This window comes from Gymnogyps californianus, chromosome 9 (assembly GCF_018139145.2).
Source record: "Gymnogyps californianus isolate 813 chromosome 9, ASM1813914v2, whole genome shotgun sequence".
NCBI classification, from domain to species: Eukaryota; Metazoa; Chordata; class Aves; order Accipitriformes; family Cathartidae; genus Gymnogyps; species Gymnogyps californianus.
In genome coordinates this window covers 2834383-2845376 of record NC_059479.1, presented here as the reverse complement: position 1 = coordinate 2845376, position 10994 = coordinate 2834383, and the positions used below count along the sequence as shown (strand labels likewise).

Here is a 10994-nt window from a genome sequence, read left to right as displayed (position 1 = left end):
GGCTGCATGTTGTACTCATCGGAATCCGAGCTTGGGATGGCTGCAGCAGAACAGGGGCCATGGTTTTCCCAGGTTCAGCTGAGACAGGCCCAGGAGATGCTTGGTCACAAAGGTTCTCCACCATGGGGAACGGACAGCTCAAAAATCACGGTTTGTAATTTTCTCGTATACCGTCCTGAAAAATCTTTGAACTTCAGCTTCGTGCTTGAAATCCAATCCTGTTATAACTATCTTACTATGCAACTGCATATTTTTCTGAGAAAACCATTGCCAGTCACATTACCATGTATTCATTTCTGTATAGATCTTGTTACAAAGGCAGATTTTCTTAGGCTGTACTACGGCTTTACTATACTATGAAGAACATAAGATAGTAAAACCTATACTATTACTTTTTCCATTAAAAAGTAATCATGGCTGTATAATTTTGGGTGTGTTGCATCCTCTCTCTGCTGCGATGATGAGAAGTTTTGGCTGAGCAGGGCAGGATTTCGTGTTTATAAGGTGCTGCATTGTTCCTGCACTCGCGTAAGGTTTGTGTAGCATCACCTACAGAGAGATTTGTCTACTCTATTGAAAAGCAGGGCTGTACAGAAGGATTCGACCCTGCAAAAGCTTTACGTGGACAGAATTCCCACTGCTGAATTGTTTCCTTCGTGAAGAATCTATATCAAAGGTAATAAAGTTTTAAATCAATAGTCTAAACATATGCAGAGCTATAATCTTCCTGTAGATTTAGTAATCCCCCGTGACATTTACAGGACAATTTCTGCAAATGTGAAATTCCAGCACTGAATTAGCATTTCTTAGGTCCACTATGTCCATACAGGGTGTATGGAGCAAGGAGCAGCAAAGTATCACAAGCTCGTATTTGACAGCATTTGTATTTATGCGTTAGCAACTCCATTTTCAGGATCTAGGGAAAAAAAAGAACAAGGCTGTGGCTGATTTTCCCTCTCTGCAAGTGTTTTCTGGCAGGATTTTGATTTTTCCTTCCCCCCCGCTCCAGCGCAGAGCCTTGGAAAGCCCTGCGCGGTGCCAGCTCCTGCTTTTCCCCGGTAACTGCGCAGAATTTGTGCTGCGGAGTCGGACCCCCAGCACCTGCTGGGCGCCTTTCAAGCTGCTTTAACTGGATCACAAGTTCCTAGCTGTAGATAGATGTAACAGAGATTAATCCCATAATCTAGACAGAAGTACAAGCCCTGAATGGGGAGCAGCTCGTGTTACCTCCATTTGCACTCCAGCCGACATGGCAGGAGGAGTTCAGACACTGTCATCCCCCCCCCCAGCCCCCCAAGCCACTTTCTGGTGAGTAAGATCTGTGGGCTGATTTTATTTTATTCTATTTTACTTTTTCCTTCCCAAAGTCTGCAGATAAATATGCAAAACAAAACTTCATGCTTTGGCCAAAAAGGAAAACAACTTCGGTTCAGAAATGACGTTTCTATGTTGGGTAAATATTATTTGTACTTGAGGTGCAGAAGTCAAGGACTGGCATCATTTAAAAAAAGAAAATAAAATCCATCGGCAGAATAATGGAGCGGCATTTTCGGTTCCTTAAGAGTACCAGGGGTGAGAAGGGCTGCTGCTCAGCTTCTCACAGTCACTGCTTGAAATATCCACATTTTAAAAAACACTTTTTGCAGCAGCAGACTCCTTGGTGTCGTTTCAGCGCTGCTCCGTGCCGGCGGAACATTGATCGGGAGCCGCGCGGAGCTGCAGAGCCAGGACCCAGCGATCGATAGCACCGCAAAACCAGAGCCGGCAGAAATGATATTTACCATTAGCTTTTTAACTTCTTGTTGACAGGCTTTTACCAATGACAGCTCTTCCTCGCTCTCCTCTTTCTCTCCCCTTCCAAGATTTAATACTGTTTTACCATTTTAATTAAGGACGTGATTCTACAAATATTTACAAGCCGGCGTAGCACGTAGCGCTCGCTGTGAATCAGCAAGCCACAGATCTACGTACAAATCCCTTCACAAGCGTGTGTAAACTGTGGCACCGTTCACATCACCACCATGTAAAACGGTAGGTTTAAATCATCTTGCTTACCCTGCTTTCCCGAATCTTAAAAACTCAACCAAAAATCCATTTGGGGCGAGATTTCATATACCGGTCCTCAGCATAGAAGTCTGGCTTTCTTTTCGTTACGTTAAAACAAAAGTTATTTAGTTTGGCCCTTTCCATATCTTACAGTTTTAACAAAAATAGATGCTTATTGCTTTAATAAAGGTTTTGATTTGGAAATTATTTACCATTTAGACTTTGTACGCTCTAATTGCTTTTGATTCTTCAGAATATATATAATGGAAAGCAGCTGAAAGACTGCGGTTTAAAAATGGGCTCTTGCACATTTGAAGTAAATTTTATCCTGCAATCAGTCGTAAAGATCTTAACTGCAGCTATCACATATCCTAAATATGTAATTGCTGTGGAGCCTTTCCAGTCTATTGGTTACAGGACGCTAGAAAAAGGGGAAAGCGAGTACAAATGTAGGCCCCGATCCCTGTGAGTATTTTCGGGGATGCTCAGCGGGACTGGTCACCCGCCTAAAATCTTGTATATACATTTCTTCTAGGATGGAGCCTTGAGTGAGATTGCGCAGGGGCACAAATGACTCATTTCATTTGCGTGGAGGAGCTCGCCGAATTAAATAGAAACCGCTCTGGTGAGTAAAATGATGAATTGTGTCTGGGGTTTGGGATCGGACCCTGGGCTGAAGGGCATCTCCCCCAGCCCCGCATGCTCCCCGGCTCCTGGGGGAAGGACTTAACATTTTAAACGTGCCTCCATCTACGTGGGGATCTGCCCTAAAAATCAGCGGCGATTTTGGTACATCGATGCAGGCCCAATAGGACCAGGTGCTCTAGTCTGCTCTGCCTGAACCTACGGAACCGCTACTTAAAAACAAAAAAAAGAAAACCTCAAAATACTTAATTTTGAGGGATTTTAAAAGCATCTTGGTCAAATGTAGTCTAGGTACGGATTGACTGGTCCATATTCTGAATGATTTATAAAGACCACTATGAGGTGAGATAGCATCTCTGCTTGCTTGTAGTAATTTTTGCTTTCAAGTGAACCCCCTCCTATGGTCCTGGCCCTCTCTAGAGGGAAGGAGAGCACAGCTTGAGAATATTTGAAATTTAAATCCGAAGGACGCCTCAGGTTTCACACAACATAAAAAGCAAACGAGATTCTGCCTCAAAAATTGTTAAAGGTGTTTAACACTCTCCATTAAAATCACAAAAGCGGTGTAATTCATTGTTATCAGAGAAATGCTTTCTTTCAACCTTTTCTTCTTTAAAGGACTGCGTGAGATATTTCAGTACTAAATTAGTATCTTCCATTAGTGTGAATGGCTGCTAAGTACACACCATAAATTCTTCGTACTGGGAGAGACGTGTGTGCAAAGCCTGCAAAGGCAAGGCCACTTCGGTCCTCGAAGGAGAGCTGAGGGAGAAGCTGCTGTAAGCCCAGAGGTTTGCAGAGGCTGCTGAGATAGATGCTCGATGGTGGGCAGCTTACGTAAAGCCTGGATATGCTCGTTCTGGATTTACTTTATTATAACGAAGACCAAATTTGGAGTCTCTCGTTCTTATGATTATACCCCGTGCTTCTTTCCACCCCCTCCTGAGTTCTTTTTTTAATAATTTCCGACATTCAGAAGATAACCTGATCCACGACTGTGAAGCTGAAGTTTCTTTTCCTGCCCTTGGTTTGGTGGGACTTTTGGATGCTGAGCATCCCCGGCCGCCCCGCTCCGCCCGGCTGCGCTCAGCACCCCGAGGCCTCCCCATGCACACGATGTACGATGGGCGGCAAAGAAGACAACAGTGATCTGCACTTAACATTAGGTGGCACAAAAGAGTTTCCTTTTGCTCGCAGGAATACTGAAATATATGGGCAATAACAAGCAGAGATTTTCTTTTCTTTAAATGAAATTCTCCTTCCCCATTTTTTTCCAGCTTTCAAGTAGTCTTTGAAGTACTTCTGTTTATAAACTTACTTGATCTCGTCTTTCGTTGCATCTCTTTTGCCTCTTAAGATAATTTTTTTTAAAATAACACATAACCCAGCCCTCGCTGTAGTTGTATTTACCGAGCAGCCAAAGGGCTCTAAAACAGGCTAATTTCAGCGTAACGCCTTCTGTCCTTCCTCCAAACCAAGGCTGGCTGCAAGAGCTTTACCTCTCAGGACCCTGAATGTCAAGAGCCAGCGTAACCACGCAGGGTATGTTTTAACGTGAAGCTTTTCCTCCGTGTCCTTAGTTGGGGCTGTTTACAAACCGCGGCTGTTTACTCCTGGTTTGGTACCCACGCTACTTGACGCACATTTATTTTCTTTCTGGAGTTGACTGAGAAATGTGATTTTGGGGGCTCTATTTCCTTCTCCTTCTGTTGTAATCCTTCCTGAAACAGTTGCAGGTTGTCGTCCCGCTGCGGAGGCAGCCGGGCTTTGCTGCCCCAGCGCAGGGGCCGGCGCAGGCCCGTTGCCCCCAAGACGGCGGTGTCTGCGCTGAGCTGCAGCTTGCAAAGATTTACCAGAAATAAATCAGTTTTACGGTTAAGAAACAAAGCAGCGCCCACTGTTTACATCCCAAATCCCTCTCGCTAACAGGTACAGGATTGTATGTTTGTTGTAACCGGCGTGGGAAGGTGCCTGTCCACTCGTGCTCCTGCTGCTGCTGGGTTATTAAAGACAAGAGAGCTCGCTCCTCGCTCGGGTCGCTCCTCAGGACTCCTAAAGGTAATTTTCCCCTCCCCTAAGCTGTTGGCGGAAGGCTTGCTTATTGTTTTCTCCAAGGTTCAGCTTTAGAAGGGGGGAAAGAAAGAAAAATAAAAGGCCATTTCGCCGGTGATGCCGTGAAGTTTGCTGCTTTCCTGCCTCCCCCCCCCCCCCCCCCCAGCACCCACCCTCCTCCCTTCGCCCGGCCCGGCTGCCGGGGATGGAGCTTCCCCGTTTCACCCCATTAGATGTGATTAACTGTTATTGTTCCTCCCGAACACGCCACTTCCCGCCCAGGGGGAGCGGGGGCGGCCCGGGGCGGCGGAGGGGGGGGGGGGGGGGTCCGGGGCGCAGGAGCCCGGCCCCCGCGGCCCCTCCGCTCCCGGTGGCGGCGGCCCGGGGAGGGTGGGGCGGAGGGAAGGACGGAACAAAAGAAACTTCCTTCGTGCCCCGATTCCTGCTGCTCGGGGCTGGGGGGGCGCGGGGGGGGGGAACCCCAGCCGGGTCCCCATCGGTTGTGGGGAATCCGGTAGGGAGGGGAGTGCAGCGCGGGCGCGCAGAGCCGCGGTGCGCTGGAGCCGAGGCCAGGAGGCAGCGCTTGCTGCTGCCTGCACCATACACCGATAGACACTATATATATACACATACACACACACACAAATATTTATATATACTGTATATATACACAGCGGCGCGTCCTGCCCAGCGCTGCCCGCTCCCACGGCCCCGCCACCCCCCGAAAAAGCCGCAGAGACCCTTTTCCACCCCAAAAAGCGCGTTTTCCGCGGCACCGCGGCAGGTGGAACCCGGCCCGCACGGCGCTGCCGGGCTCGGGTCCGTGTCCCCCCCTCTCCCCGAGCCCCCTTCCCCGGGAGGGTACCGGCCCTTCCCGGGGAGGGGGAGCCCGGAGGGGAGGGGGGGGGCCGAGGCCAGGGCGGTCCCCGCCGCCCCCTCGCCCAGGAGCCCCCGCTGCCCGCACCCCCGGCTCGGCCAGCGCACAAACAACGCAACGTAATTTTTAATCTCTTTTTTTTTTTTTTTTTGTAAAAATGTTTATTTAAACCTTTTTTTTTTTAATTTTTTCCTTTTACAACAATAAAATATTGCGTCAATATAAACCCCTTGACTAAAACTGGTCGACAACCAAACGTTACAGCGACTCGTGTGTTTCGTTATTATTTTTTTTCCGACACCCATTTAGGCTTTTTTTTTTCTTTCTGAGACGTTTTTTTTTTCTTTTTTTTTAAACATAATGCAGAATTTATTGAAAATAAATAATTGTTGGCAACTGCAATAGGCAATTTTGGATAAAATAGTTGAAAAAAGCAACCTTTAATGAAAATAGCGTTTATTATACATCAGTTACTAAATGAATAAACTAAATGATCTTTCTTTAAATTAATAACTTCCAAAAAACGTTTAATATACAAAACTGTACAGTTATAAAGTTGGCAGAAATAGGCAGGTCCTCAGTGTCGAGTTTATTTTTTTCTTTTTTTTTCTTTTTTTTTTTTTTTTTTTTTTTTTTAGCGCTTACTGAAAAATACTTGAAAAATATAAATGTCGAAAGGAAAAAATCTGAACGCACGCCGGGGAGGGAGAGGGGCTGTGCGGGGAGCCGCGGAGCGGGGCCGTACCGGACCCGGCCCGGCCCAGGGGGGGGGCCCTGGGTGCGGGGGGGGAGCCCGGCCCGGCCCGGCCCGGTCCTGCCCGGCGGCCCCGAGCCAGCCCGGCCGCGGGGAGGGTGCGGGAGCAGCGAGTGAACTTGGCCGGACACGCACACACACACACACACACACACACGCACGCAGCAATTCCCCTTCGTGAGCGGCTGCGTGGGTGCGTGGGCGTTGCACACCCCGTCCTTGTGTACAACACATCCACGGACGGGCGGAGGAGAGGGGGTGGTTACAGCTCAGCACTTCCCTGCGCCGAAAAAAAGGTTATGGTTTTAGCATTTTAGTGACTTTTTCTTTGTTTGTTTTGTTTTTCTCCCTGTTCGGTTTTTTTTTTTGTTTTTTAATAAAAGCTTTTCGACAAATCCAGCATCTCCCTGTGACGCGGAAATAAGCTCAGCGTGAACCAAATGCAGGCGTTTTCTGTCCCCCTCTCTCCCCCCCCCCCCCCCGAAATTCATGAGACACCTCATTCCTCTTCACTATCGAAACAAAATACAGAGAAACTGATTTCCGAAGCCAAAGCGCAGAAGTATAAAGGTGTTTTACTACAGACCTCTCAGTCTGGCGCTGATCAAAAAGCCCAACTCATCTTCGGAAAGAAAAAGACTGGCAAATGCCACGGTTTTGTTTGTGATGCTTAATTTCGGATAAATCTCTTAGAAATAATTTTTTTTTTTTTTTTCCTTGGGAGAAGAGGAGGGGAAGGTCAGGATTTGTAACCCGACCGTTTTACGGTGTTGGGAAGTTCTTGAAAAGGAAGAGAAAAGCTGCAACAAATAAGCCTGTTCTTCACAGCCGTGCGTGCGGCAGTCGGGTGCGCGGGGCTCCGCGGGCGCGGAGGGGAACCCCATCTCCTCGGGGGGGTCCGGGGGGGGGGGGAAGGAAGGGCCGCGGCCGCTCTGCCCCGTCCCCGCTGGGTGACATTGCCGGTGCGTGGGGAAGGGAGAAACGTTTTGACTGATCAATTCGATACAAATTAGGTCACAAATATTGTGTACAGTTTGTAGTAAAACACCTCAGACATTTAAAAACGCTATATAAGTCTTTAAAAATGCAAAACTAGTCTATTGTAAAACAGATTCACCTGAAATACAGCTGATATAACCAAGGCGCTGGAAGGTTATTCATAGGCACACATCTGTCTTTCCTTTTCTGTCGGTTTTTTCTTTTTTTTTTTCTTTTTCCCGTGGGTTTTCTTTTTTTTTCTTTTTTTTGTTGTTGTTTTTTTTTTTTCCCCTTCGTCCTAGCGGAGACCGAAAACAAACCTTGTCTGCGAGTAAACACCGCGTACTGATCAGCGGAAAGGTCGGAGAGAGAAAAAATATTGCCCAGGCGGCGAGCGGGGAGCCCCCGCTCCACGTCTCCCGCCTCTCGGAAACCATAAGTTAAAGCCCCGGCGGAAAATCCGCGCTGCCCGCAGTCCTGCCTGCCCCAACAACCCCCGGTCAGAGGTCGTGGCAGGCCGTGTCCGTTTTCACGCCGTGGGAGTACACCTCGTGCTGCGGCTGCTCCCCCGGCGGGGTCATGCGCTTCTCCTTCTGCCGCCGGTTGCAGAACCAGACCCGCACCACCTCCTTCTCCAGCTGCAGGCTGTCTGCCAGCGAGGAGATCTCCTGGGCGGCCGGCTTGGGACACTTGAGAAAGTGCGTTTCCAGCACGCCCTTGACACTCACCTCGATGGAGGTCCGCTTCTTCCTCTTCCTCCCCTGCGCCGCGATCTTGTCGATGCTGGTGGGGCTGCCGGTGGAGGAGTCGGCCTCCTCCAGCCACTTGTTCAGCAGCGGCTTCAGCTTGCACATGTTCTTGAAGCTGAGCTGCAGGGCCTCGAAGCGGCAGATGGTGGTCTGCGAGAAGACGTTGCCGTAGAGGGTCCCCAGGGCCAAGCCCACGTCGGCCTGGGTGAAGCCCAGCTTGATGCGCCGCTGCTTGAACTGCTTGGCGAACTGCTCCAGCTCGTCCGAGGTCGGCGTCTCCTCATCCGAGTGGTCCTGGCAGTGGTGCCCCCCCAGCTCGCCGTGCTCCCCGCCGCCCTCGCCCCGCAGCCCCGGGTGCAAGCCCTGCGCGGCGGCGGCGGCGGCTGCGGCGGCGGCGGCGGCGGGCGGCGGGGTCAGCCCGCCGTGCTCCAGCATGCCGCCCACCGCGAAACCGGCCTGCGAGTAGACGTTGAGGGGCTGCCCGGCGGCGGCGGCGGGGGGGGCCAGCGAGGCGCTGTGGGCCGGGCTGGCGCCCCAGGCGCTGGGGTGGTTGGCGTGGGGCGAGTGGTGGGAGACGTGGGGCGAGCGGTGGTGGATGATGGCGCCCAGCTGCAGGTCCTCGCGGCCCGGCTTGACGTCGGGCTGCTCCAGCGGGCCACCGGCCAGCGCCGAGGGCCAGGGCCCGCCGTCGCTCAGGCTGGTCACCCAGTGGTGCCCCAGCGGGTGCCCATTGCCGGGGACGCCCTGCAGGTACTCGCTCTGCAGCAGCTTCTGCGGGTTGCGGAAGGGGCTCCCCTGCTGCATGCCCGCGCCGTCCGCATGGGCGAGCGAGCCGGAGCCGAGGAGGCTGTAGGGGTTGGAGGCGGCTGTGGCCATGGCCGCCGCGCAGCCCCCACGAGTTATACTGTGGCGGCGCCGCCGCTTCAGCCTTTGACATCCACCGGCACGGCGGCCCGGGCAGCGGCCGACCGCCGACTGGCAGCCGCGCCGCCCAATGGGGGCGCGCCGCCGGCGGGGCCGCGCCGCGCGGGCCAATGGGAGGGACGGGAGGCCGGCCGCGGCGGCGGGGGGCGGGGCGAGGGCGCGGGGCGCCGCGCGGGCCCGAGGCAGGAAGTGAATCACTCCGCCGGCACCGGGGGCCGGGCGCGAGGCGGCCCCCCGCCGCTTAACTCCTTCCGCGCCGCGCTCCGCGCCGGGCGGGGAGGGAGGGGAGGACGCGGGGCACGGCTTAAATGGGGAGCGATTAGCGCCGGGGGAGCGCGCGGCAGAGGTTAAACGGCGGCGCCCCGGCGGCAGACCCTGCGGGACCACCCCGGCGCAGCCCGGCCCGGCGGCGGCCGCCGCACCCCCGCGGCCCTCGCTGCCCCCGGCCCGCCGGTGCGGGCGGGTTCCGCCGCTCGGTGCGCGGTGCCCTCTCCGCTGCTCTGCGCCGGCGGCTGCCGCTGCTCTGCTGCCCCGAGCCGCGCGTCTCCCGCCTGTCCCGGGCCGTGCGCTCCCGCGGTGCTCGCTGAGGAGCAAAAACTAAAAAAAAAAACAAAAAAACCCCCAAAACCAAACCCAAAATAATAATAAAAAAGCCCCAAAAGCCGCTCTCCGGCCTCCCCGCCAGTAAATCCCGGTGGTGCCTCCTCAAAGTTTGCAATACGAAATACACGGGCGCGGTGCGCCGCCGGTGCGCGCCCGGCGTGCGGTCTGCAGGGAAAAAAAAAAAAAAACAAAAAAAACGGGAGAAAAGGAAAAATAAAGGGGGAAAAGGCGCGTGCGGCCCCCAGGCCCCACCGGGGGGGCGGGGGGGGGGAGCTCTGTGCCCCCCGGCTCGCTCGGGCCCGGCGGGCAGAGCCCCGCCGCCGCCCCGCACCCGCGGTGCCCCGCCGGGGCGGCAGCGGGGCCCCTCGGCGGCGGTCGCGGCCCTCCGGCGGGGAGGGCCAAACCCCTGGTACCTCCGAACCGCTCCCGAGTTAAAAAATGACCTTTCCCTGCATAATTTTGGAGGTAACCTAGCTGCGTAATTATATTTGCACTTACAGAAGACTGCATCAGAGTTCCCTTATTGGTTTGAAATTCCATTAAATATATTGCAAGAGCTCCTAGGTTAAGCTTGATTTAAATTTGCATACATTTTCATATATTTAGCAGAAATAAAAGAAGGCTTGCAGCTACCAGAAAGTCATTAAGGCATTAGTTTCTCTGAGAAGACAGATCTGAAGAAAATTCAAGAAAATGAGAAAATAGATATAAATAAGGTGAGCGCTCCTCTGATTCCTTTATAGCCGGGTAGCATCGCTTTCCTCATTATAATAATAATAATCACAATAATTTCTCGCCGGGGCTCGGGCAGGGCGCAGCGTGCGAGAGGGGGCAAAGGCAGGGCTGGCCGTTAAAGAGCAGAGCGGGGTGCGTGGCTGGAGGCAGATCGCGATATATCGGGGAGGTCTGCGGATCCCCGGGCGCGTCCCCGGCGGGCGGCCGTTGCGCTGCGCACCCGCGCCCGCTCCGCGCCTGCCGCAACCCCCGGGGGGGGGAGTGGGGGGGAGGGGGTGGGTGTGTGTGGGGGGGTGCAACTTGGAAAATAAATAAAAAAAGAAGTTTGCAGGTAGTGCGGAGGCGGTGTGTGTGCCAGCGGCGGTGGGGAGCGGGGGGGGGGGGGGGTCAGCGGGGAGGTCAGGAGATGAAAAATGTCTCCGTGAGAGCTCCGTTTCTGCCGGCGCGGTCTGCGAGCGGAGCGGCGGCATTCAGCACCGCGGCCGGGCCCGCCGGAGGCGCGGGGGAAGGCGGGGAGGGCAGAGAGAGAGTTATATTAGCAGCCCTCTTTCTTTTTTTTTTTTTTTTTCCCCTTTCTTTCCTTTTCCTTCCCCCCCCCCCCCCCATCTCTCCGCCTTCACAAGCTTCGCGA

General features: G+C 53.4%; 1 protein-coding gene across 1 annotated transcript; it reads right to left on the bottom strand.

The window, feature by feature from the left end:
* Nucleotides 1-7633: 7633 nt before the first annotated feature.
* Nucleotides 7634-8977, bottom strand: POU3F4 (POU class 3 homeobox 4). Its single transcript, XM_050901855.1, has one exon. The coding sequence runs from the start codon at nt 8975-8977 to the stop codon at nt 7853-7855; it is 1125 nt and encodes a 374-aa protein (XP_050757812.1). The 3' UTR covers nt 7634-7852.
* Nucleotides 8978-10994: the final 2017 nt, after the last annotated feature.

Coding starts and splice junctions, on each gene's coding strand:
- POU3F4 (XM_050901855.1), bottom strand. CDS start 8,977: ATGGCCACAGCCGCCTCCAACCCCTACAGCCTCCTCGGCTCCGGCTCG.